Source organism: Triturus cristatus, chromosome 10 (genome assembly GCF_964204655.1).
Source record: "Triturus cristatus chromosome 10, aTriCri1.1, whole genome shotgun sequence".
NCBI lineage: Eukaryota > Metazoa > Chordata > Amphibia > Caudata > Salamandridae > Triturus > Triturus cristatus.
In genome coordinates, this window is record NC_140593.1 from 615,647,101 (window position 1) to 615,674,608 (window position 27,508).

Genomic DNA, 27,508 nt, shown 5'->3' on the forward strand with positions numbered 1-27,508 from the left:
GAGGAGTAAGGTACACATTAAAAAGCGTTGGGCTTAAGGCCGAGCCCTGCGAAACTCCACACTTCAGGGGGCTCACAGTTGAGGAATAAGATTGGAGAACCACTTCCTGTGTACGTCCCTTCAGAAAGGAGCAAAACCAGGCCCAAACAGTACCTGACAACCCAAGACCCTTGAGTCTGTTTAAAAGTATCCTGTGTGACACGGTCTCAAAAGCTGCGGACAAGTCCAACAGCACCAGCATCGCACACCTTCCTTGATCGACAGTTTCCCGGATAGTCTCTGTCACTTCCAGCAGAGCCGTTTCCGTACTATATCCGGATCTAAAACCGGCTTGGGAGTCGTGAAGGAGATGGTTTGATTCTAGGAAGTCTTTAAGTTGTTTCTGTACTTCCTTTTCTAAGATTTTCGCTGGGGCAGGAAGAAGAGAAATTGGCCTAACATTTTTGGGCTCCAAAGGATCCGCATTTTCTTTTTTTAGAATAGGCCAGACATATGCATTTTTCCAACTGGAGGGATAAACCCCTGTTACCAGTGACGAGTTCCAAATTTCATGCAATAACGGGAGAAACCAAGGGGCAAGGAGTTTAAAAAATCTAGCAGGACATGGGTCCATCAGAGAGCCTGATTTTATCTTATTAAGCTCCAGCGCCGACGTTTCCAATTTTAGAAGGCGAAACACTGTCCACGTGCTAGTCGCACACAGTGTCTGAGATGGAAAATCTAATGGTCCCGGAAGTGGGAAAGAGGAATAAATATCCTGAATTTTAGTGATAAAAAAGGTAGCTAGATTTTCACACAGAGTTTTTGATGAAGCCCTGAACAATATTGAAAATTTATTTTGCCGACTTGTTTGAGGAGCTAATCTGATTGGCAAAGAAAGTCCTGATGGACTTAAGTTTTTAAGCGTGAATTCTTTTTATCGCTGTTTTATATATACACTTGGCTGCCGGTTCATAGTATTTGCGCCAAGCACGCTCCAGCCTTTTACACTTAGAATATAGGATGCGCATTGTTATTTACCAGAGCGTTTTTCTGGCTTTCAGAAGCCAGGCAGCGACTTTGGTTTGAGATTTCTTTTACAGCCAGGCAACTACCCAGGGACTTAGGTGTCGCCCTGAATTTACTTTGGTACGTTCCGATTTCTGTTTTTTGCATGGGGTACTACACACATAGGTGTACGACTCTTTTGTCTGTCTTAATAACTGAACTTTTTTCTATCCTGTCATTTCATCCTTGTGATGCTATTTTAGCAATTTTTCTTTTGTCTGAATTCTGTTTTAAATTTGTTTTTTCTTTCCTTTCTTTCTCCTCTTCTGTAGTTCATCATTTTTAGACACAGGTATACTACCAACTCTTGTCCCTTTAGGGTATCATTTTGACTGTGGCTCTTGCACGTCAATCAGGGTATGATTTTTTAATGAACACTTTTTTAAAATGTTTGTAGATAGCAGTATTGTGTTATTTTGTGGTCTTTACTTTTTCTATGTAATATATATGTTGTGTACATATAAATGTTGTGGGTCATGTATTGTGTTTTGTAAATGTTTTGTATACATTTCTTTCAACTTTCAGCCCTGAAGAAGTCCTATGTAAAAAGGACGAAACACATTGGCTGATGTTTTTGTTTGAAATGATAATAAAGAAGAGACACATCACACAACGTGCATGAAAAGCAACTTTCTTCTTTAAATCAGATTTCCGCAAAAGTTATGGACAATAATCTTCTAAGTACCTCAAGTGGTGGTGCAGTTCCAATTTAGTTTTTTCATTTGTCATATTCCCTGTGGAGGGGAAGTGCTTCTGGACAGGCGGCACATTTGTGAATCTGCACACAAATGAATGCGTACTATCTACATATTATTGGGTAATTTGCGGTACTGGTGCTGCACAGGTGTTTTATGGTCCACTGTCCGCTTTTTGTGTTTTCACAGTTGTGGAATGGTGCACAGAACTCTACTTCTTGTTTGTAGGGACTCTGTTGATCAGCAGACTAGAGGACTGTGGAAGCATCTTGGGATCAGAATGTTTTAATATTGTTTATCTTTATTCTAGTGGAGGAAGGTGCAATTGGATACGTCTTCTATGCATCAAAATATGCAAGGTACTCCTAGATCATGTTTATGAAGTACTGAAATATTCTTGAGGCTCCACTATGATCCCTCTGTCATTCAAGGTAATGCCTTGTTTCCTAACAAAGGCTGCATGATGAACATGTTACTTAACATTTGGAACGCTCTTTTTGGCAGATATTCTAACTGTAGATTTCTCATCTTAGAATTTTCCCCAGGTGCCAGACTGGATCCGGTGAATTTTGTAGCAGTTCTCTTCCACTAAGACGTGGCAGTACGGAACTCCATGCGGACTCCACACTGCCTCAAAAGTGATGGAGCAAAGCCACCAATAAGCGCCACCCCCGAATGTTTACATCAGTTTCTTGTCTTGTTGCCCTCTGACACATAGCTTGGACATTTGCTGGAAACTTTGAAAGTGTACTAACTTGGAATGTTTTTACATTTCAAAAGACAACACTCCACAGAACGGGAAGACAGGAGGAATTGGTGGTTAGATAGAGTACCCACCAGAAAAAACATTAACGAAGGTAAGTAACTTGTTCTTCTGAAACGTGTTTTTTTACCACAGAATGGTTACTTTGGAATAGATACCAAAGTAGTACCTCTCCAAAGTGAAGGGTCAGTAGAGTGATCTCAGACCAGAAAGCCTTGTAGAACCAAGCAGGCAAAGTGTCTCTCCTGCCAGACCTGGCTATCAAGGCAGTTGCTTCATGAATGTAAGCACTGACGCCCACGTTGCTGTCTGGCAAGAACAGGCACTCCAAGCGTCAATGTGGTGGTAGCAGCCTTGGCCCTGGTGGATCAGGTCCTCGAACCTTCCAAGGGCTGCTTCTTCCCCAGAGTATGTTATATCTAAATGCAAAGGGCTGTCCACCTCGAACAGGGTCAACTTCTGCACAGCCTCCCCTTTCTTTGCTGCTGAAAAACCCACAGAAAGCTGGTCACCCACTCAATGGTCCTTGGTACGATCAATGTAAAACTTAGAGCCCCTTTGGGGTTCAACCTTTGGAGTTTCTCCTCCTCCTTCAAGGGATGAGTGGGAGCAAAGTACTCTTCTATATGATTGAATGCCCAACATGGAAAGGAGACACGACTTTCAGATAGAAGACTACCCAAGTCCACGGCACCAATTTGTGCAGGAACAAGGTGTTGTACTGCAGTTGCACTGAAAGTGCCTGCAGTTCACTCAACAATGAGCGGACTTGATGGCAATGAGGAAAACAGTTTCAAGGTCAAGAAATGCAGCCAACAGATATGCATAGGCTCGAAAGGCATCAAGATTAGAAATTCAAAACCATGGTAAAATCCCAGAATGGCATAACAAACTGCTGGGGAGGAAAAAGTATGACAAATCTTTATTAAACCTCATTACAACATGTGATTTAAACAAGGGAAGTTGTTCAGGCAAATGGAAAAAAGACTAACACAATGCCCACTGCAAGGCCTTGCTGGACTAAACACAAAACTGAGGTGAGCACGCCTTCAGCAGCTAGTTGCTGAGGTACAAGAATAGAGGAACTCCTGACCTCCCGCAATGCCATCACTTTCAAGAACAGTCAAGGGGTGCTGATTAGGCCGAATCAGAAAGGATCTGAGGCAATGTGAGCACCTGCAGTCAGAGGTCCAAAACAGGCCTGAGGTCACTGTCCTTTTTCGGGATGAGGAATCAGCAGGAATAACAACTGTCGCCTTTCTCCATGTCTCATACCTTTACCAATGGAGAGCATGGAGTGTACGATGGACCGGTGCGCTTATGAAATACGTTCTGTTGTGGGAAGAGAGAAAAGGTTAGGTATAGTGGTTTTGGACAAGTGGCTGGATAGGCTCTTGCGGTCAGTATGCCAGGCCTCTGGAATAGCCGCTACATTTTCAGCACTTGAGAAAATTACTTAGCAGAGCTCAACAACTGCAAGGAATGCACTGTAGCACTGCTGCCTTTGATGTATTCCAGAGCAGGGTCCGTCTTCGCTTCAATCCTACAGATTCCTGTACATCTCCGGAGAATGCGGTAGACTTAATCTAAGTAAGTCAACGAAGGACAACACTAGCACTGACTGCCCTGCCAATGCAGTCTGAGGTGTCCAAGCCAGCCCAGATAACCTAAGTCCAAAGGCATGTTTATATTGGCCTACTAGACAGACTGCGTTTACAGATCGCAGACCCAGGCAGGCAGAAGAAAGGAATATGCTACTTACCAGTATGCATCTGTTCTTGGCATGTAGAGCTGCAGATCTACACACTTTTGCATAGATCGCCATCTGGTGTTGGGCCCGGATGTTTGCAGTTTATTTTTCCTCTTGGAAAGTCTTTGGAAGTCACGAGGTCGGTGACTCCTCCCTTGGTTCATATTGCGCATTGGCTTCGGCTCCATCCTCAGATTGTTTTTCGCCAACAGGGAAAGATGGAGCGTAGTAATAACAGTGAAGAAACCCATGTGTGTTGTATCTAAATAAGATAGACTGGAACAGATACAGGTAGCCGGGGAGGCGGGTGGGCGTGTGTAGATCTGCAGCGCTACATGCCAAGAACAGATGCATACTGGTAAGTAGCATATTCCGTTCCGAGGCATATGAGCTGCAGATTACACACTTTTGCATAGACTATATAGCATTTCCAAACCCTAGCGGCGACAACCGGTATCTGTTGTAGTGGTTTGAAATACTGTTTTTAGTACAACCTGGCCCACACTAGCTTGTTGCTTGGTTTGCACATCTACACAGTAATGTTTAGTGAAAGTGTGCGGTGTTGACCATGTAGCTGCTTTGCAGATATCATCTAATGGGATGTTCCCTAGAAAAGCCATAGAAGCCCCTAACTTTCGTGTAGAGTGGGCTTTAGGGGGAACAGATAGCGTTCGTTTTGCCTTGTGGTAGCAAATCTGTATGCATTTTACAATCCACCTAGCTATCCCTGATTTAGAGATGGGGTTGCCTTTGTGTGGTGGAGAGAAAGAGACAAACAGTGGTTTGGTCTTTCTGAAGGGTTGTGTTCTCTGGATATAGTAAAGTAAGGCCCTTTTACCATCTAGCGTGTGTAGAGCCCTTTCTGCAACAGTTTGAGGTTGCGAGAAAAAAAACGGTAATTCTACAGATTGATTTAGATGGAAGGGGGAAATGACTTTGGGTAGGAATTTTAGGTTGGTACGGAGGACAACCTTGTTGTGGTGCATTTGGAGAAAAGGTTCTTGTATAGTAAATGCTTGTATCTCACTGACCCTTCTAAGGGAAGTGATGGCTACAAGAAAAGCTGTTTTCCATGTGAGAAATTGCAGTTTACATTTATGCAAAGGTTCGAAAGGCGGTCCCATAGCCTTGTGAGAACTATATTTAAGTTCCACACGGGTGAGTGTGGTACTCTGGGGGGAATGATTCGTTTGAGGCCTTCCATGAAGGCTTTAATGGCAGGCACCCTGAAAAGTGATAGGTGCTGTCTGTTTTGTAGGTAAGCGGCAATTGCTGCGAGGTGAAGCCGAATGGATGTATATGCTAGGTTACACCTTTGTAGATGGAGCAAGTAGCATATGATGTGATGTATAGATGCGTCTAGAGGGTTGATTGTGTTGTTATGGCAATAAACAACAAATATTTTCCACTTTGCAGCGTAGCAGGCTCTAGTGGTAGGGCGTCTAGCTTCTCTGATGACGTTCATACAGTCAGGGGGAAGGTTAAGGTATCCAAATTCTAGGATCTCAGGAGCCAGATCGCAAGGTTGAGCTGAGCTGGGTCCAGGTGTCTGATCTCTCCAATGTTCTGGGTTAGGAGGCATGGTGAGAGGTGTAACTTTTGGTGTGGCACTACCGAGAGTTCCAGCAACGTGGTGTACCACGGTTGTCTGGCCCATGTTGGAGCTACTAGAATCAGTGTGAGGGAGTGCTGTTGTAGCTTTCGCACCACTAATGGAATTAGTGGGAGAGGTGGAAAGCCGTACGCAAATTTGCCTGACCAGTTCATCCATATCGCATTGCCTTTGGACAATGGGTGTGGGTATCTGGCGGCGAAGTTTGGGCATTTTTTGTTTTCGTGGGTGGCGAATAGGTCTATCTGGGATGTCCCCACATCTGAAAGAACGGGTGAAGAACCTGTGGGTGAAGTTCCCACTCGTGGATCTGCTGCGTCTGTCTGCTGAGCAGATCTGCTATGGTGTTTTGGACTCCTGGGACATGTTGGGCTAGGAGAAAGATTTTGTGTGGAATTGCCCATCTCCATATGCTCTGTGCTAGTTGAGAGAGCTGTGGAGAGTGTGTGCCGCCTTGTTTTTGAATGTAGTACATGGCCGACATGTTGTCTGTGCGAATAAGGACTGCCTTGCCTAAAATCTGTGTGTGAAAGGTTTTTAGGGCTAGAAAGATTGCCAGTAACTTCAGATGGTTGATGTGGAGTAATTTTTGTTGCGGCGTCCATGTGCCCTGCACTGTGAGGTGTAATAGATGAGCTCCCCAGCCGGAGAGCGATGCGTCTGTTAGGATTATTTGTGGAACCGGGTCCAGGAATGGTCGACCCCTGGAAAGATTTGTGGTGTTCCACCACTGCAGAGAGCGATGGGTGCGACCGTCTACCAACACCAGATCTGTCAGTTGCCCCTGGGCCTGGTTCCATTGGCGCGCTAAGCACTCTTGGAGTGGACGCATCTGGAGTCTTGCATGAGCCACTATGAAAATGCAAGAGGCCATCATCCCTATGAGTTGCATAAACACTCTTGCTGGGAGAGAGTGTTGAGGTATGAATCTTTGATGCAAAGCCTGAATGCTTGCAATCCTGGCAGGATTGGGGTAGGCTATGGCTTTTGAGGTGTCTATGGTAGCACCGAGGTATTGCTTTGTGTGGGATGGTATTATCTGGGACGTTTGGTGGTTCACCGTGAAGCCTAGCTGGTGAAGAAGTTGGATTGTAGTGGCGGTGTGATGTACACATTGGTTGTAGGACGTGGCTTTTATTAGCCAGTCGTCCAAATATGGGAAGACGTGAATGTGCCGTCTTCTGAGGTGTGCTGCCACTACCGCTAGGCACTTGGTGAATACCATTGGTGATGTTGTGATCCCGAATGGGAGCACCTTGAACTGGTAGTGTTGCCCGTCCACTACAAATCTGAGGTACTTTCTGTGAGCATGGTGTACCGGAATGTGAAAGTATGCGTCTTTCAAGTCCAGTGTGGTGAGAAAGTCGTTCTGGGAGAGGAGCCGAAGTACCTGCTGAAGTGTTACCATGTGAAAATGGTCCGAATGTATGTATGTGTTTAGAGGCCGGAGATCTAAAATAGGTCGTAGAGTCTCGTCTCTTTTTGGTATCAGAAAATATAGGGAGTAGACCCCTACATTTTGCTGATTGGCGGGGACTCGTTCTATCGCATGTTTTTGTAGGAGGGAGATTACCTCCTGTTTTAGTAACGTGGAATGTTCTTGTGACATTGGGCGTTGCCTGGGTGGAATGTTTGGGGGGGTAGATGTCAATTCTAGGCAGTACCCTGAACGAATAATTTGGGTCACCCATCTGTCTGAGGTGATGGTCTCCCAGACGTGAAGGAAATTTTGTAGCCTGCCCCCGACCGGAGTGGGATGGTCAGGAGGGAGCGTGGGGGAGGGGTGGGGGTGGGGGAGGGGGGGCGAGTCATTGGGTAGGCGGTGTGGCAGAGCGGGCGGTATTTGTTTTGCCTCTGCCTTTATTGTTATTGCCCCTATAGCCGCCTCTTTGATAACCCCTTGTGAAGGTGGATTGAGCAGGGGATTTGTAGGACGTGGACGCGCTATCTGAGGAGTAGCCTCTGGCCGTACCCCGAAAGGAAGAGCGGCGAAAGGAGCGCCTAGGAGGGTGTGACTGCAGGGCTCCCATAGAGTTCACCGTATGTGTCCTTCTTCATCTTCTCGAGGGCCTCATCTACCTTTGGGCCGAATAGATGTTCTTGGTCAAAGGGATGATTTAATATGGAGGCCTGTACCTCAGGTTTAAAGCCTGAAACTCTCAGCCAAGCATGGCAACGGAGGAGGACGCTAGTGTTAATGGCCCTGGAGGCTGTGTCTGCTGCGTCTAAGGCACAGCGTATAGAGGTGTTAGTTATAGTCTTACCCTCTTGAATTAATTCATTGGCCCTATTTTTGTATGTTTCTGGGAGATAGTGCAAGATGGTTTCGAATTCATCATAATGCGCTCTATCGTATCTGGCCAATAGCGCTTGAGTTTTGGCGAAACGCCATATATTAGCTGCCTGTGACGCAGTGCGCTTTCCTGACGCGTCCAGTAACTTTGACTCTTTGTCAGGTGGTGGTGCTTCGCCTGACGCCTGGGAGTTTGACCTCTTCCGTGCAGTGGAAACCACTAGGGAATCTAGTGGCGCTAGCCCTTTGATATAGGCAGGATCTGTGGGGGCAGCTTTATACTTTTTCTCTATGCGTGGGTTAATGACCCTAGCCCTGACTGGGTCTTTAAAAACCTCTGGCGCATGTTTTATTACCCCCTTGAGCATAGGTAGTATGGAGGTAGACCTATGTGCGGTATCAAAGGTGTCGAGGAGGAAATCTTCCTCTAGCGGGACAGTGTGTAGCTCTACTCTGTGATAATGTGCCGCCCTCTGAAGTAGGTGGTGAAACCCTAATGAGTCTTCTGGTGGAGATGGCCTGGATGGGTAAAGGTCCTCTTGTCTGGATTATTATAGATGTCCCATGGGTCTGGGGATCCTGTAGGGGTGGGGTCTTGTGGCACATCCCCTGGATCGTAATATGGGTCCCCCTGATTATCATGGTCAGGAGACGGGGTCGGGGAGCGATGAGGCAAGGGTGGAGAAGGCGGAGGGGGTGGAGGTGGAGAGGGTGGCGGAGGTGGAGGAGGTGGGGAAGGCACTCTGAAAGGGGAGGTAGCAGAGTCTTTCCTCTTTGGAGGTGGAGGCGGAGCCGGTTTGTCCAAATGTCTCTTTTTAGAAGAGAGTGCCAAATGTCCAGTTTTTGGATCCTTGGTAAGTGTCTTTTGCAAGGGATCCGGTGTAAACAGTTCCTGAGACAATGTGTGTTCCGTCGGCGCCGAAGGTTTCGGGGCCGATGCCTTTTTAGGCTTGTCCGTGCCGTGCTTTTTTGGAACCTCCGATTTCTTGGTCGGCGCCGAGGTAGGTTTCGGCGCGGAAGTGTCGGTGCCGAGGGCCTTATGGTGTTTGGTCGGTACCGAAAGGCTAGGTTTCGACACCGAGGACTTTGGTGCGGAGCTCGGTGTTGAGGTAGAGGTCGGTCTCTTTTTCGGTGCCGAAGTGTGTTTCTCGGCACCGCTGGCAGGCTGGCTCGAGCCCGAGCCGCCGGTAGGCTTATAAGGCTTCTTCACCGGGCCCGAAGGTGGGGTGTTTGAAGCAGTGTCTTTGGTCTTGCCTAGGCCCGGAGGCGAAGGCGTGACCGAAGCCTTTTTGGGTGTCGGCGCGTGTGTGGGAGGGGGTATAGTACTCACGACCCTCTGCGCCGGAGTGATGTCCTCCACATCCGAGTCGTCGGCTTCGGAAGCACTGACAAGGTCTTCTTCGGTGTGCTGCTGTCCCGGAGCTTCGACGTCGTCCCCGAAGATGTCGACTGGAACGGAGGTCGAGGAGTGCACCATGTTTCGTCTGGCCCTTCGATCTCGAATAGTCTTTTTCGATCTGAAAGACTTGCAGGCGGGACAGTCTCGAGCCTCTTGTTCAGGGGAGAGGCAGAGGTTGCAAACCTCATGAAGATCGGTGTGGGGGAATTTGGACCCACATCGAGGGCACTTCTTGAATGGAGTTCTTTACATCAGCCGGGACCGGAGCTTGGATAGGCCCGAAGGCCGCCGTCGACGACTGGAATAGAAGATGTGTCGAAGAGAAGGTGATTGAGGAGATCAGGATCTGAACAACACCGCGATGAGCGAGGATTCCGCTTCGATCGTCGAACTGGAAATGTTCGGAACCGGAGCGCGAAGTATTACATCCGAGCCCGATGGCGGAAAAAAACAATCTGGGGATGGAGCCGAAGCCCATGCGCAATACGAACCAAGGAAGGAGTCACCGACCTAGTGACTTCCAAAGACTTTCCAAGAGGAAAAACAAACTGCAAACATCCGGGCCCAACACCAGATGGCGATCTATGCAAAAGTGTGTAATCTGCAGCTCATATGCCTCGAACACACATTTTTCCCTAAGGCATCAATCCTTTGGGATTCTCTACCCAGACTGAAAACTAGGGTTCACCTTACTGGTTGGTGCCTGTAAAATTAGAATCTCTGCACTACGGTGCTTGGTGAAAAAATCTGGTCTTCGGGTGGAAGCCCATGTTGCTTGATGACCTGCCCACTATCTGGAAAGTACAAACATGGTTTCAACCAAGTAGTTATTAGAGTATCCGTGACTTTAAATGGGAGGATACATTATATAGGAGCAAGAACTCAGATGTTGGTGGCCCCAACTGCAAAATATCTGCTACAAAAATGTAGGGCATCTGTAGTTCTAGTACTTCAGCTACACTCCGAATCAGCACTGCAAATGAGGCACTTTCTTCCACTGGTGGCCTTTGTGTTCTGTCAAACTTTGCCTCAAGCCACTTAATCAGGGTGTAAGGCCTCATCAGTAAATATGAGAGGAGCAAGCCGTCTCCCCTCACCATCATCGGTATCCTGCAGTGCACCCTGCTCTGGCACATGATCAGAGTCAGAATAAAAAAAGTTCATGGAGCCTTCACTTATAAGTGTGCTGCTGTAGAGGCACTGGGTTACAGTCTATGCCATGACAACAGGTTGCGCTTTTGTGATACAACATAGGTAGAGCTTGAGCACAGGTCGGCTCAAGAACAGACATGGGTGTTGGCACTGAATCATCACCTGGCATTGGGGCAGCAGGAACCAGTATGAATATCGGGTCAGAGAGTAAGGGTGTATTAGATTCAGTAAGGGCCTGGTAATGGGTCCTCAGTGGATGGGAACTCAACTGGAGGTTCCTGCTATTCAGTGTGGTCTAAAGGCACCTCAGAGGAAGCCAGAAGCGTGCTGAAAATCTACAGCATAGCCTCTTTGAACCCCTCAATTGGCACACCAGGACCAATTGAGGAATCTGTCCCTCCACAGAGTGCTATTTATATCTTGACGTCCTCGCATTTTCTCTTTGGAGTCAGAGTGGCAAGATGGGGGTTGAGTCCCACTTTGCTTTCTTAACCTTGTGCTTAGACTACCCCAAGGACTTCGAGTGGGAAGTAGATTGGTGGCGGGAACAGTCCCCTAGCCAGGCCAGTGACTTGGATTGCAACGGGACCTGCACTTGGACTGCAACTTCTTTTTGTGTTCAGTAATGTTTAACTTCACCTCCTGGTCTTGAATCATCTTCAGGTATGTTAGGTGGCCTTTATCACACAACTTAAGAGATATGGCCAGAGCCCAGGGTACAAAGACGCACATCACGCTAGCTTGTTACCTACATCTGCTTCCTGCTTTTGTGGCACAGCTTTAACCTTTTCATTTTCATTGAGGGCATCGTTCCCTAGCACACAGAGGAAAGATTTTTAGTCATCAAAAGACCAACCAAGTCAGGACAGTGGGTCTGAATCTGTCCCGGAAGGCATAGTAAGAAAGGAACAGATGTTGATACGCAGGAGTGGCACTTGCAAGTAGCTTCACTCTGTCACTTCCAGGAATTCGCGGAGTCAGCGCGGATCTGTACAGTACCACCTGTTAGTGCGTGTGACCGCTGCTACAAAATTCTCCTGATCCAGCAGGCACCTGGGAGATATTTGTAGTACGTAGTGTATCCTTGTGTTCTAGTATTATTATTGCTGGGAGTTTTGGCCTTAATGGAATGTAGAATACCCTAAGGGAATGTGTATAAGTTCTAGATTGTAAGCTCATTTTATGGGCTGTTAAGCCGGAAAGCTGTAATGGGTCCTGTATCGGAATAAACATTTTGTTTGGAAATCTCCTAGTGTTAGAATTTTACTTGGTTTCTTCCTAACCAAAACATCTCTTTGGCGTAGAGTGATTTGGGAGTTAGTGGACCCACCGACACCCTGTGGATCCCTTCGTTGCATTTAGTTTTCTTTACATGGAGATTTACATGGAGGAGTTCACAAAACGGAAACAAGGATGTTAATCGTGCTTACTGTTCTGAGCTTTGGATCTATATTTGGAGCAGTAAGGTACTTTACCGTTTGGAGGTTGCTGTTACCGCGAACTACTTTCAAGCCTCGAAAGCGGCCCCAGAAATCCAGCGTCTTACAAATTTGGCGCATTGTAATGCACGTGTTACTGAACACACACTAGGATTCATGGTGTTTGTGACACGAGATACCATTGTGACTATTGTACTCACTCCATCGAGAAAGAACGCACAGCATGTTTACTTCAGCGGCCATACTGGATGTTTTTTCTGGTTTGAAATAGCTTACTTTTGAAGCAAGCTCTGCATGTTGATTTCAGCATTGATTTCTGCATTTCAGATTTCAGACCCTTCAGAAAGCATGTTTAGTGACCATACTGGATGTATTTTTTTGGCTTTGGAATTGTTTACTTTTCTGATACAATGTTCCGTGCTCAAGTGCTGGCATTTACAGGCTCATTTTAGTCAGCTTGCTTCTTTCAGTGACAGGCAAACATTTGTATTGGTATTTTTTTGTGTTGCTTCCTATCTTAAATTATTTCATAAATCTATTTGAATTTGCTGTTACTTGTTTTAATTCACTTTGTGGCTTATTTATGGCTCCTTCAAGTAATGTGGTACAACCACATCTGTTTTTGCAGAATCCTGGGAACCCTTCAATTCCAGGGAGGAAATGCCTTAGGGTTTTGGAAAACTACCTTGTTGCTATAGATGCTTTTAAGTATAATGCAATACGTCATGCCGCTATGGGCGACACTGGTGAGCAAGTCTTTGATAATTTACCGGTTGTCCACCCAATTTTAAAGATGTTGCTTGGGATGTATATCTTGAAACAGTACACTGATTAACCTTCTGTTAAGCTTGAGAGGTACAATTTCTTCACACGAAAGGAAATGATTGAGAAGTCAATTGAAGAGTATTTAGCAGTACTTAGGGTTTTAGCTGCTAAGTGGGTTTGGTCCCAGTCCTGACATTTCTTTGCGTGATCAGTTGGTTTTTATTCATTTTAATAAAAAGTTCCAAGAATGGATTTTAACATGTAAAAATCCATCCTTGGATGAGGTCATGAGTATTGCCCGCAGCACTGAACGATCTGTCAAATCTTCTAAGAATCTTGCAGAGGATCTCAGAGTTAAGACAAGTGAGTCTCAGGCTAGTTCACATGCTGCTACTGTAGGAGAGTCAGATGATGTGGAAGTTAATGCTACTGTAAACAAGAATGTATTTTAAAAACACCGGAAAGAAAGTTACTGCATGCTATAGGTGGTGGTCAAAATTTCACATGGTAATAGTGCTACATGCCCTGCACAAGGTAAAAGGTGCGCTAATTGCAAGAAAATTGGGCATTTTTATTCTGTCTGCAAATATACTGAGAACCAAAGTAAACTCGGTTGATGTTGATGAGGACTAACTATGTGAAAGTCTTAATGTATTACTCACTGTGGATGTCAACATTGTGGAGGGTCAAAGAAAAGGTGCAGACGTCCCATTTGTGATGTAAGTATTGATAAGGATAACTTGGGTAAACTGGCAGACTCCGGTTAGCCTATTACCATTCTTGCAGATAAAACTTTTGATTATGGTCAAAGAAATGATTGATTCCAGCGGATGTCAATCCAAAGGCATTTGGGGATATGATATTCTTATGAAGGGGCGATTTAATGACGTTGTTGTGTTCAAAGGTAGAAGCATTTTTACGAACATTTACGTAGCTGTGAACGGACGTGATATTTTGGGGTGGCAGGATCAAGAAAATGTAGGCCTCATCCTCAAACCAGGTTTTAGTGAACCTGTTGTGTTTGGCGATTTACCACTATCATCTAGAACACATAACAGATTTCAAGAGATGACACTAGACACTGACAGGGAGGCTTTACTTGAAAGGAACAAAAAGGAAGCAAGGGAGAGCTTGCCAGTAGTTCTGACGTTTGACCCTTTGTCTAACAAGATCAGACAAATAATCAGGCGACACTGGTCACTGCTATCGACCAGCGATTTTCAGATGCCCCAGCCCAGATTTGCGTTCAAAAGGACGCAAAACTTAAAAGACAGACTGGTGCATACGAGACCTGTGCATGGGAAGAAGAATGTAAGCCTTCCCCCAGGACATCATCCCTGTGGTAGTTGCTTGGTGTGTGGACTGACGGAGAAAACAACTGAGATTGTACTAGGTAGTGGCAGAACCTGGTTTCTCCGTCAGTTTACCAATTGTAACACATGTCATGTAATTTATAGACTGACATGCCCATGTGGCTTACATTATATTGGTCTAACATCTAGAAAGGTCAAGGTTCGCATACAGGAACATCTGAGCACGATCAGGGCCGGCAAGCTCACGACCCGCTTGGTACAACACTATCGAGACCAGCAACATCCCTTTAGATCATTAAAATGGGTCATTCTGGAAAAAGTTTTTGGCGACATTGGCGAAATAGACAAAAAATTGGCTGTGAAGGAGGCTCGCTGGATCTACTCAGAGAAGGGGGATACCATCGGTCTTAATGACCAAATTGAGTGGAACAAAGTGAGCAGATAGGTGGTCATCTGTAAGTTTAGTATAACACCATGCAAACACGACCCCACTACATTCGCCATTTCCTGATGTTCTATGTGTGATATTTTGAGTGCAGCCTAATACTTAATAGGTGTAGCCTTATGATCTGAATTGATTAATTGGGGTTGATGTTTCCCCCGAAATGGTCTCTGCCGTGCCTGTGGGACAATCCTCTTTGGACTGCTGAGACCTTCTTTTATGCAATATATCAAGTGGCCCATGATCATGTCCTCTTACCCATTATGGAGCTTTGTGCTATAGTCTGGGGTACACTTTATTGAACGAAATTTGAGGTGATTATATCTTCCGATATCTAACACACTGTCAAGATGGCTGCCCCGTTTCTCACCCTATGATCGATATTCGTTTGTTCACCCTACGGTTGATATTGGTATGGGTAATGAGTATGCCCGCAGCTGGAAAGTAAAATCGCACACCCTCAACGATCCCTCTGTGGCTGGGAACATTCTTTCCAACTAGGCTGTTACTATCTGTAAATAGGACCAGAGATAGTTCTAAGATGGCCGCCGCATTTCCTTAGAACATATCGTTACGAGACGTGAAACCGCCGAGTCTCGCAAGATGGGGCTAGAGCCGTCTTGAAAACAGACACGGTCGGGCTGCAATCTGTTCCAGTGCTGAGTTTCCGCCTGGCAGTAAAGTTACAGGGTAAGCGGGGGGTATACGAGCCACTGAGAGAAAGCTGCCCGTATTTTCAGAGTGTCGCATGGAAGTTTATGGTGTGTAGAACCCGAGCTTTTTTGTAGCATGGTGTGTGCTAGAGGGTTGTTTTTAAGCCAGCTTGGGGACTTACGAAGATACAGCTACGAACTGGGTAGTCTTGCGGTACATTATACAAATGGGTGAATCGCCGCCAGTGTGCTCTTTCGACTCGTCAGGTGAAGCATCCATGAGAGCTCTAGGAGCATTACAAGATTAGGGATCGTGTCTTGTTGGGTTAGTCATACATTATCGACATACTCTTTTCACAGGTGCAGGCACTAACTACGGTCGTGCTTTGCAGAGCAGGAAGGCGAAAGTAAAGAGGGTAGAACGCCCCTGCGATTGGTTGGTGGCTGGTATGTGGGCCCATAGCCCCAACTAGGTAACGGATCTGAGCTCATAATCCTAACCATTTATGGGATGCACGGTGTATATATTTCCCGCTGAACCAATTAAGCTGTGTGTTGTCTCTTTTGTGTTTGTCAGTCCATTTTTAAAGGTGTGTGTCCAGAGAAGGCGATCTTTGACCCCTTCTTGCCCTGATGAAATTGCCACAAATCAACTGGCAATGAAACATGTTGGCCGTCATTATTAAGGTATGCAACATGCTGTGTTTTTAAATAGGGGGATAGACTCCTAACCAGAATAAACAATTATTTGAGAGTCTAATACCTCTCCCCATTTTTTCCTGTCCTTGTTCGCACAGTCTATGTGTCTTTTTGTTTTCACACTACACAGTCTTGTGTTATGTGTTGTTTCACTGGACACTGCACACTTTTTTCCTGAGAGAGAGTCACCAATGATGAAATTGACGTGGGCAAGCTGGTGAGAACCAACCAGTAGCTCCTCTGGTGGTGCGCACGTGAGGTACTCTCTCTCTCTTTACACATTTTTCACCTCTTCATCATCGAGGGTGTGTGTAGAGTTTTTCTATCTGCGGACTGACTTCACATTTCTTTCATTCTGACTTTACTGACTTATACAATTTTTAATTTTGTAGCATTCTGGATGGGGTGATTCTATATAATATAACGAGCATGGGTGGTTTGTGATAAAACACACTTCCTCCACTCATTCCAGAATAAAAATAAATGTTTGCTACAGTGTGCCAGTACTTTTTGTGTTGAACCTAGTCCAAACCAGTTCTGGTCAGTCCTAGAGCACTTTGTTTACATGACTCCTTCTTTCCTTTCAGAGGGCAGAGACATCAGACGCACCGCAGGAGGTGGAGCCAGCATTGGGGAGGGAAAGCACAGCCCTATTCAGGTCCCAGGTTCAACTCCTCCCACCCATCTACATGGAGATCTCTCTATTCAGCCCTGTGCTGACTCACCCTGTCTCCGGGAATTCCCCTGTCTCCGGGAATTCCCCAGCCGCCTGGAATTCCCCAGCCCCTGTCACTCAAACTCCAGACAAGGAATACACAACCTAGCAGAGGCAGGTTTGGATGGTCAGACAAGAAAATACAAGAAAATACCTACTTTCTAAAAGTGGTATTTTCAAACTCAGAATGTTAAAACCAACTTCACTAAAAGATGTATTTTATCATTCTGAGTTCAGGCACACTGAACTCGAATTTCTACCATGTTCCCTGGGTCAGTTAGGATTATAGGATGTAATAATCCAACTGCCCATTCTGGCCTATGGAGAACAGGTAGCCTTGCAATAGTGAAAAACGAAGTAGGCTGTAATTCACTATCAGGACATGCCACACACACCAGGGCATGTCCTACCTTTCAAATACAATGCACCCTGCCCACAGGGGTACCTTGGGCCTACCTTAGGGGTGACTAACATGTAGGAAATGGAAGGTTTAGGGACTTGCAAGTGTGTGCACTTGCCAAGTCGACATGGCAGCCCCAGGCTGCGCACAGACTCTGCAATGGTAGGCCTTAGACACACTTTACAGGCTATTTGCGTGGGTGGCACAATCCAGTGCTGCAGCCCATCAACAGCATTTGATTTATAGGCCCTGGCACTCGCAGTGCACTTTACCAATCATGGAAACACCAATCAAAACACAGTTTACACAGAGAGCATATGCACTTTAGCACTGATCAGCAGTGGTAAAGTGCTCAGAGTCCTAACACCAACACACACAGGTCAGGAAAAAATAACAGGAAAAAGCAAAACGTTTAGGGATAACCCTGCAAAAAGGGCCATTTCCAACATATCTTATACAGAATAAGATGGAGTTGTGCCCTAATCGTTACCTCTCTGGGGGGCAGCCTCCCAATCAATGTCTTTTAGTTCACCCACCTCCGTCTCCCATTTACCTCAAAGGTTACCTAGACTCCGGCATATTGTTATTCAGCGTTTTGTACGTAAGGGCTAATGCTTTGAATGTGAGCGGCTCTTGCAACAAACGGCCCTCTAGTGGCGCTTATTCCAGAAAGCCCTCTGTTGTCAGGGCTTCTGCTGCCCATGCATGTCTTATTTGTGTGTATTTAAAGAGTTGAGTGCTGTGGAGTTGGAATTCCGTGCGTAGGGAGGTGAAGGTTTGAGGGCCCCTTTGTCCGTAATGTCTCCGACCGTTGAGATCCCCACCATGTCCCAGTGGCCTAAACCTTTTAATTTCCCTATTCACCTCAGCCAGTTTCCTTTCCAGAGAGTTATTGCTTTCGTGATCTTATGAGCCCATCCAAGTGTTTTGGAGGCCCTCCCCCAGACTTCCAAGGTAGTTTGTGTGGCCGGGAGTAGGCGGTGTTTCCCTGGCCCCCATATAATAGTGAGCAAATGTATGTGGTTGCAGTAATTCCCTTTCTAACCCGTATGTGGGGTGATTTATGGCTACATCTCTCCAATCGTTGATTGGTGTTAGATGTTCTGCCCAATAGAAAGCATCAATGTCTGGTACTGCTAGACCCCCCCATTATAAGGGTTTTGTTGCAGTGTTCGCAGCCTCAATTTCCCGGAATATTGTCTGCAGGAGAGGGTGGTAGGAGTTCTGTAGAGCATAAAGGAACTTGGGCATTCAGATCATTTTAAACATTGCAGCCATTCCCGTTATCGTGAGTGGAAGTGTCTTCCATCGTTCTGTATCGTCTTTGAACTTACGTATTATTCGTCTCACATTGTTTTAATGACACAGTTTCTTGTATGGTGTGAGAAAAATGCCCAAATATCTAAAGCCCTCTTCTACTATCTTTAAGTCCTCAGGCAGGGGAGGCCACCTATCTAAGGGTCTAGGGCTATAGGCCATTGACTTATGCCAGTTTACCTTATATCCTGGGTGTCTACCATATTCTTCGATGGTCTGAAAGATAGTAGGGATTGTGTTTTCAAGTTCAGTTATGAACAATAAGATATCGTCTGCATATACAAATATTTTTTTCTCACTCATAACTTCCTGTGAGATCCTGAAGCCCTGAATTCTTTCGTGTTGTTGAATTCAACATGCCAGCGTCTTCACTGTCAATGCAAACCACAGTTGGGATAAGGGGCACCCAGCTTTGTTCCAGGTGTTGTATAATCGGTGGAAGGTGGCTATGTGCTTGTCTCTGGCCGCATTATGCGCTAAATCTTTGTATTCCTGTCTAAGTGTCTCCAGTCGTCTGGTGAGCTGCAGATCTTGTCCTGTAATTGTCTGCTCTTCTAACGTCAGGAGTTGGCGCTCTAGAGTCTCTAGCCGTTCAGTTTCTTTTCGTTTTCCCATGCTATCGGGTTTTGTGCCCTATTTCTCAGCACCACTTTGTATGCTTCCCAGACTGTGACCCTCGACCCCACCGTTCCTTCGTTCGCTTTATAACGTATCTCAGACCCTCTTGCATCGGAACTGCTAAATTTATATATTATATTAAAATTGCAATATGTTTGTATAGATACAGGATTGCACGTGGAATGTCAACTATCTTGCACTAGATTGCTTTTGCCTTTTTATTGTTCTTCAATGTGAAAATACTAATTAACACATTTAAACATAAAAAGTATCTCAGTATCTGCCCGCAGGCCTCTGAGAATATTCTCGTTTTGGAGGTCCCAAGCCATGAGTCTTCATTGGGATTGCGGTTTCCGTTCTTTACCCCCATTCTGATCCACAGTGGTGAGTAGTCGGACAGACCTCTGGCCAGGTAGTCTATTTCTCGGCCTTCTCCCACTTCGCCCGTTGGAATAAAAATGTAATCTAGTCTCGAGTAGGCCCTGTGTGCCCCTGAGAAGAATGAGTATTGTTTGGCCTATGGTTTTTGTGTTCTCCATACATCCACCAAACCCACTGTGTCCGAGAACTGTGTCAGGGCTGCACACGGGGCTGGTGGTGTCCTACCTCCCATGCTGTCCAAGGACACATCCATCACATCATTAAAATCCCCTCCAATCATATGTAGAGAGGTCGGGGCCTCCAAGAGGATTTCCGTGATTTTATTTAGTGTGCGTGTCAGCAATCGCCGCGGGGCATAGACAAACAGGGACAGCCGTAGTCTACCATAGCTACCCATCATTCCCACATATGTTCCGCCTGATGCTGGCCATATACGTGTCGTTTTAAATGGGAGCGTATTTCTGATCATAATCACCACCCCTCTGGATCCTGCGGTATGGCCTGCGTGTGCCAGGACTCTGTATATTCCCCTCCCCAGGAAACCGCATTTTGTGCCTTGTAGGCGAGTCTCCTGGAGAATCACCACATCCGGATGTAGGCGTTTGATATGACGTAGCACCAGTCCACTCTCACAAAGCATTTTTAACAATAGAACTACGGTCCACATCCTACTAGATGCCACTAAGTAAGAATTCTCAACATTTGGCCACGTTTGTTACCCCCTTTGGTGCTTACATGTACAAACGGTCACCGTTTGGGCTTGCATTCGCTGCAGGCCTTTTCCAAAGGTTAATGGATCACTTTTTGATGGGCTTGAAGGTATTCCGGCATTTCAAGATGACCTACTTATACTTTCTGATGATATTCCTCATCAGTTGGAACTTTTGAACATTGTCAAGAAGAAGCTAGACAAATATGGTACGACAGCTAATCGAGAGAAATGTAAGTTCATGGAAAACAATATTGAATATCTGGGGCATAATTTGTCAAGAGAAGGAATAACACCCAAGGGTAGCCTTTTGAAAGCCATTAGCACAGCACCTATTCCAGAAGACAAAGATACCCTCTGAGCATTCTTGGGTCTAGGCGAATCTTACGTTAGATTTGTACAGAGATATGCATTGACAGTGCAACCTTTAAGGAGTTTATTGAAAAAGAATGTGATATATGTATGGTCAAATGAAGCTCAATTGGCTTTTGGTGGTATCAAGGATTTAATTGTGAACGCAACTGCCATTAAGACTTTCATACAAGGAGCAAAGAGTGTTATCACAGTTGATGCCAGCACCGAGATGATAGTTCTGCTTGACATGTTTCGAAGTACCACACTTCTTGTTCACAGGCTTATCAGAAATGGTGCAGTCACGCTGAAATGCACACTTATCTGCATGCTAATTAATTATATTGCCCTCTGGTGGGCCTGCTCGGTGAGTATTACCTTTACTGCATGTTGGGATTTGTAGTGTATTTCAGTCCAATCATCCCCTCCAGTGGGGTCTGCGCCGCCTCCGGATAATATTTAGTTTGTTCATAGCCCTCCAGTAGACCCCCAAATGCAGCTCGCACAGTTATTTTTTCGCTTTTCAGCAGTTCCGCTTTTCATCCATTTTAGAGACTTCTCAAACCAGACCCCTAAATACTTATATTCTTTTACTAGCTCCAGCTTATTGGAGACCAGAAACCAGCTAAACGTTGTTATTTTATAACTAAAACACAATACATTTGTTTGATTCCATATGTACTACTAGTATTTTATCATTACAATATTTCATGAACATGTCCAGCTTTCTTTGCAAGCCTATCTCTTCCCGATCTACGATTACAAGATCATCTACATACAGAAGGCATGCAACATGTTTGCCATTCCCCCGAATTGCTAGCATGTCAGGTCTTAATAAGGAGAAAAGTAGGGGAGCCAGGACACACCCCTGTCTTAATCCATTTTCAATTAATATTTTCTGAGTCAAGGTCCCCTCTGTGTCACCCAAGTCAAGGTTGATGTGTGAGATTCCCTCCCCACTTTTTACCTTGAGTTACACATCACTATGGCTCATCAGAAAGACATTCTGACGCCACTGTTTTGGGTCTCATTTACACAATCTGAGGGGCAGACGCCTGGCACATTATGGAAAGAACACACTGCATTATTTTTTAAATACGGTTCATTTTTTCAGGACGCCTTGAACTATGCTCAATAGCAAGACAGTATTACAAGACAGTGTCTCTATTTCTTGCCCCAGATTTTTCCAAGCCCTTGCTACCAATAGGCCTAGAAGAAGCACACACAGGATTTTATATTATAGCAGTAGTTAAGAGTCTAGTATGTCAGCAGAAGGAAGACAATGCCCTAACTAATGTGCATTGCATGCAACTAGAGTAAACAAAGTCATCTGAAACACAGCTACAACTGGACATCTAGCCCTTAAGAACGCATACCGTGAACAGGCAGTTCAAAGCTCTGTTAATATAAAAATGCTTTTAAAATGCTTATGCAAGTGGTTACTTACAATTTGTTTTTGTTTGAGTGGCTTGACAGAGAAGCTACCATCAACGTGCTGTAAAATAAAATAAAAAAATAGGCGAAAGGTAAATAGATGTACATCTACAAATAAGCGAGTCTGACAGCACAACTACTGATAAATGCCTGCGGCTGCAGGAGTTGTGCGTAAATGGGGCTTAGATATGATGAGGGCTACAGAGACTGTGGTACCAAAACCTGAACCAACAGAGAACATATGATCTCACCAAAGACAGTATAAAATCAGTGACCATAGACCTGGACAGAGGATTAAAGAGAGAAGTATGAGGAACAAGCTTATGGCACAACCATTATGGAAGAATAATTGCCATGTGGGACAAAGCAGCTTCAACACAACCGCGGTATCAAAATATAAAAAGGAGGGGCAAGACAGACTGGGGTATAAATGGCTGTTGTGGAGGGGACAGAAATGGGAGCCCAAAACTCAGATGTGAGTAATGAAAGCCATGGAAGCAACAGTCATGAGAAACAGCAGTCTATCAATGTGAAAGAAGCAAATAGTAGATATCCGAGATCCACTAGTTTCAAGGAGCAAATCAAGAGAGTGCAGGATATTTGAAGGTCAACAATATGGTGAGGCAAACATGTGGATAGCAGGCATGAAGAACAAGTTACTTATCTTCTGTAACAATGCATCTGTAAGAGACAAAGGTTAGTTATAGATTCCTTACCTTAGAATTACCCCCCAGCGTCAGACTGGATCCGGAGAATTTTTTCTTAGCAGTACCCCTGCGCGTTGGTGGATGGCGTCAGTCGACTCTGCGTCCATCATCAGCGTCGTGGTCGACGGGATGACGTCATGGTGCCTACTTAGATGCCGCCCCTGTGGCTGACGTCAATTCTGACAGGACTTTCCATGCCAGAATCGCAGAGCCATGAAAGACACTGACCACTGGTGCGCCATACTAGGGCTCTGTAAGGGAGTCCCTATCCCTAGAAATCAGTTCGCAGAGCGGGGAGGATGGGTGAGGCGGTAAGGAATCTATAACTAACCTGTGTCTCTTACAGATACAACACTACCGATGGTAAGTAACTTGTTCAACTGAAAGAGACAGTTAGTTATAGATTCCTTACCTTAGAATAGATACCCCTGCAATACCATCATACAGAGAAGGGACTGTGAACTAAGTTCACACCAGAAAGTCCTGGAGGACAGACCGGGCAAAATACCCGTTCCTCCGGACTTGGCTGTCCAGGTAGTAATGTCTGGTGAACGTGTGCAAGGATGCCCATGGGGCCGCCTGGCAGATGTCAAGAAGTGGGACTCCACATGCCAATGCAGTAGTTGCTGCCGTAGCCATAGTGGAATGAGCACGCAGCCCCACTGGAGGTTCCTTTTTCGCTAAAGCATAACAGACTTTAATACAAAGGACAACCCATTGAGAGATGATCTGCTTTTGGACAGCCCGACCTTTCCTGGCACCCACATAGCCAACGAAGAGTTGATCATCCATCCGGAAATCTTTTGTGCGGTCAGGGTAGAAGGACAGCACACGTTTAGGGTCCAGACGGTGGAGTCTCTCCTTCTCCTTTGAAGGGTGCGGAGGTGGGAAAAAGGTAGGCAAAGTAATCGCCTGTCCTAGGTGAAAAGGTGTAACTACTTTAGGAAGGAACGACGGTCTTGTCTTAAGCACCACTTTGTACGGATGCACAGAGAAGAAAGCGGGCTTGGAAAAAAAGGCCTGAAGCTCGCTCATTCTGCGAGCAGAGGGGATGGCTACAAGGAAAGCAGTTTTCAGAGTGAGGAGCCTGAGAGGACAGTTGTGAAGAAGCTCGAAGGAACTGCTCATAAGGTAAGTTAAAACAAGATTCAAATCCCACTGGGGCATTATGAAAGGAGATGGAGAAAAGAGATGAATAATGCCCTTAAAGAATCTATTTCCAATAGGGGACTTGAAAAATAGAGGGCTGATCTGGTAGCCGAAGGAAAGCATAAATAGCTGCAAGAGTGCCCAGAGCAGAGCACTGCTGGGCCAAAGAAAGAACGAACAAGAGAACCTCGTAAAGAGGGGCAGAAAGGGGATCCACAATCTTTGCTGTGCACCATGCCATAAACTTGCTCCATCTACAGGTGTATACCGTTTTAGTGGAGGGACTCCTAGCTGCCAAGACGACAGTACAGACTTCGGGCGGAAGGTCAAAAGCTGTCAACTGTCGCTGCTCAATCTGAGGTTGAGGCTGGACAGGTTCCGGTGAAGGGCTGTCCCCTGTTGCTGTGACAGAAGATCCTACCGAAAGGGCAGTCTGATCGGAGGATCGATGGCCATGCTCACTAGATCGGGGTACCAGACACTTAGTGCCCAGGCCGGAACCACAAGAATGACTTGTGCCCAGTTGCTCTTGATCTTCTTCCCCACTCGGGGCAGAAGTGGTACAGGCGGAAGGAGTGGAGGAGGCCGCAGTTTCACTCGCGACGAAAAGTGTATCGAGCGAGTGCCGCCTTGGAAACTCCAATGCGCAAAACTGCAGACATTGCGCGTTCTCTTCTGTGGCATACAGATCGAACCAAGGCTCTCCCCACCGCTGAAAGAAACCTTGCACCACCTCAGAGTGAAGACGCCATTCGTGATCTACCAGGCACCGACGGCTGAGTTTGACTGCCCTTTCATTCAGAGAAACTGCCAGGTGTTGAACCACCAGGGTCATGCCCTGATGTTCCAGCCATGTCCAGAGGCGAAGAGCCTCTTAACATAGAGTCCGCGACCCCACCCCCCCCTGTTTGTTGCAGTACCACTTGGCGGTGGTGTTGTCTGTGAACAACTGCACTACTTTCCCTTTGAGGGAGGGAAGGAAGTTTTCAGTGCCATGTGGATAGCCCAGAGCTCCAACAGGTTGCTATGGAGCCCGTACTCCGCCGGAGACCAGACGCCACTGATCTCAGCCTCTCCCAGGTAGCCGCCCCATCCCAGAAGTAAAGCATCGATCATCACAGTTAGGTCTGGTTGGGGAAGGGAGAGGGATTTGCCTCTGACCCAAGCCGGGTTTGTTAACCACCACTGCAGCTGTTGTGCGGGTCCCTCCGAGACCTGGATGTAGTTGGAAAGTTTAACGTGATGTTGCACCCACTGGAACTTCAGGTCCCACTACAGAGCTCGCATATGCCACCTCACATGATCCACCAGCAGGAGGCCATGAGGCCCAGCAGCCTCAGAATCATTCTCTCCAAAATCCGGGACAGAGGCTGAAACATCGGAATCATAGCCCAAATATCCCGGACTCATTGCTCTGGAGGATAGGCCCGAAACTGCACTCTGTCCAGAACAGCTCCGATGAAAGGGTGTCTGAGAGGGAGTCCGGTGTGACTTCGGCACGTTGACCGTGAACCCCAGCGAGTGCCAGTCGTCCGCTGTAATATGGAGGTGGGAGACAACAGTCTGGGGCAAACTCGCCTTCAACAGCCAGTCATCTAGATAGGGGAAGACTGGAACCCCTAATCTGCGCAGATGAGCTGCAACCACAGCCATCACTTTCGTGAACACCCGAGGGACACTGGTAAGGCCAAAGGAGAGCACGGTGAACTGAAATGCTTGAGGCCTACCGTAAACCGTGGTTTAGCGTGTGTTGGCTGGCAGGACGAGAATATGAAAATAGGCGTCCTGCAAGTGTAACGCCACCATCCAGGGTCGAGGGCAGACAGGACCTGAGCCAACGTGAGCTTTTTGAACTTCTCCTTCCGGAGGAAGCGGTTGAGGGCCCCGAGGTCTAGAATAGGACGCAGGCCTTTGTCCTTCTTGGGCACCACAAAGTAGCAGGAATAGAAACCACGACCTACTTCTGGTGCAGGGACCCTCTCGATAGCTCCCTTGGCCAAGAGAGCTGAGAGTTCCTGGCAGAGAAGCGTCAAATTATCCTCCGACATGCGGTCGAAAAATAGTGGCATGGAGGGAGGGGAGTCTCGAAGGGGAGGGAGTAGCCCCTTCTAACTATTTGCAAAACCCTCCTGTCCGACATGATGGATTGCCAGTGGGGAAAGTGATGGCGAATCCTGCAGCTCACTGGCCGTTGATAGGCCTAAAACGTCAGACTAGGCAGGTTCGGAAGCTGCGGCAGGGGGGAAAGGGTGGACTGGCCGGCCCGCTGGCTCCCAGATCCGCAAGGTCACTGGGTCCCACATCCGCAGCCACGCAGAGGCTGGGCAGCTTGCATGAACCGGTGGCTAGACTGGGCCGGACGTGGTGGGTGCCCCTTCCGTAGCCACAAAAGGGGCGAAAAGCAGACTGGAGTGGACATGAAGACGCAGCGAGGCCCAAAGATCTGTCTGTGGCCCCAAAATCTTTGAAGTGGAGTCTGCTTTGTCGCCAAAAAGACGACGGGCATCAAAGGGCATGTCCAGTGAAGTTGACTGGACATCCCCCGAAAAGCCAAATGTCCTCAACCAGGCGTAGCGTTTAAGGGCTACCAACGTGGCAATCGTTGAGCCGGTGGTATCCAATCCACATCTAATTGTTAATTTGGCTGCGTCTCTGCCATCTGCCACTTCTTGGAAGAGAACGGCCCGGGCCTCTTCGGGCACTGAGGCAGCACCTGTGCGACTGTATCCCAGATGGTGTGGGAGTATCGGCCCAAGAGGCATGCAGTATTCACGGACCGCCAAGCCGGAGGAAGAGAACATGAGCTTCTGAAGGTGATCCATCTTCCTGGATTCCCTATCTCGGGGAGCAGAAGGGAATGCGCCCTTTGAAGAAGAGGCTTGAACCACCAAGCTCTCTAGGGAAGGGTGTGGGTGAGGAAAACTGAGTCTACCGGCGCCAGGTGATAGCGGCGGGCAATTGTCCTTTTCACAGGAGCCCCAGTGCTGGGCTTGGACCTGGTGCCCAGAAGGACATCAGTGAGGGCTTCGTTGAAGGGCAAAAGAAGTTCAGAGGAGGTTGCCGCAGGCTGAAGCACCTCCGTCAGGAGGTTAGTCCTGGCTACCACTGAAGAGAGCTCTAGGCCCAAGGCCTCGTCCGCCCTTTGCACCACCACAGCATAGGAATCTCCCTCCATAGCCACAATAGGGGGAGAAAGCATGCCAAGGTCTGGGGAAGTGTCCAGATCACTGGCGTCACCCAGGTCCTCTCTCCAGGCCAGCTACCTTAGCTGGCTTGCTAAAGGATCCAGCGATCCCTCCTAGTCCTCATCACCACCATCTGGGTGGTAGGGAACACCAGGGATAACCAGGGGAACAAAGGTACCCTCCAGCGTCAGATCTGATATTGACTGACAGCGGTCCGGCTCCATCTCGGGGGTGAGGATGGGGACGGCGTCGACCAGGGGAACAGCCAACACCGGGGGCGTTGTCGGGATCGGCGCCTGAGAAGGTAGAGTAAGATTGACCAGCTTCGATACCGATCCATGCCCAGATCCACGGGGGCCTTCTGGGGCAGGGGCTGGAGCCGCAGGCATCGAAAGCCCAGGACCCCCGACCGACTCCACAGGGCCCAAAGGCACACTGGCGGAGTCGGGCTGCCCAAAAACAAGGTGGAGGGCCACGTAAAATTTTCAGAGTTGGGCAGGGGATGCTCTGGCTCCCAGAA

The 27,508-nt window shown here is 46.9% G+C and overlaps 1 protein-coding gene across 4 annotated transcripts in view; it reads right to left on the bottom strand.

Annotated features, from left to right (window-relative positions):
- Positions 1–27,508, bottom strand: part of MGRN1 (mahogunin ring finger 1) — a 308,688-nt gene that overhangs the window by 177,774 nt on the left and 103,406 nt on the right. For all 4 annotated transcript variants that reach the window (XM_085632139.1, XM_085632140.1, XM_085632141.1 and 1 more), the window contains exon 9: positions 21,961–22,008. In XM_085632139.1, coding sequence (XP_085488265.1) covers positions 21,961–22,008 — 48 coding nt within the window. The remainder of the gene's footprint in view (positions 1–21,960; positions 22,009–27,508) is intronic.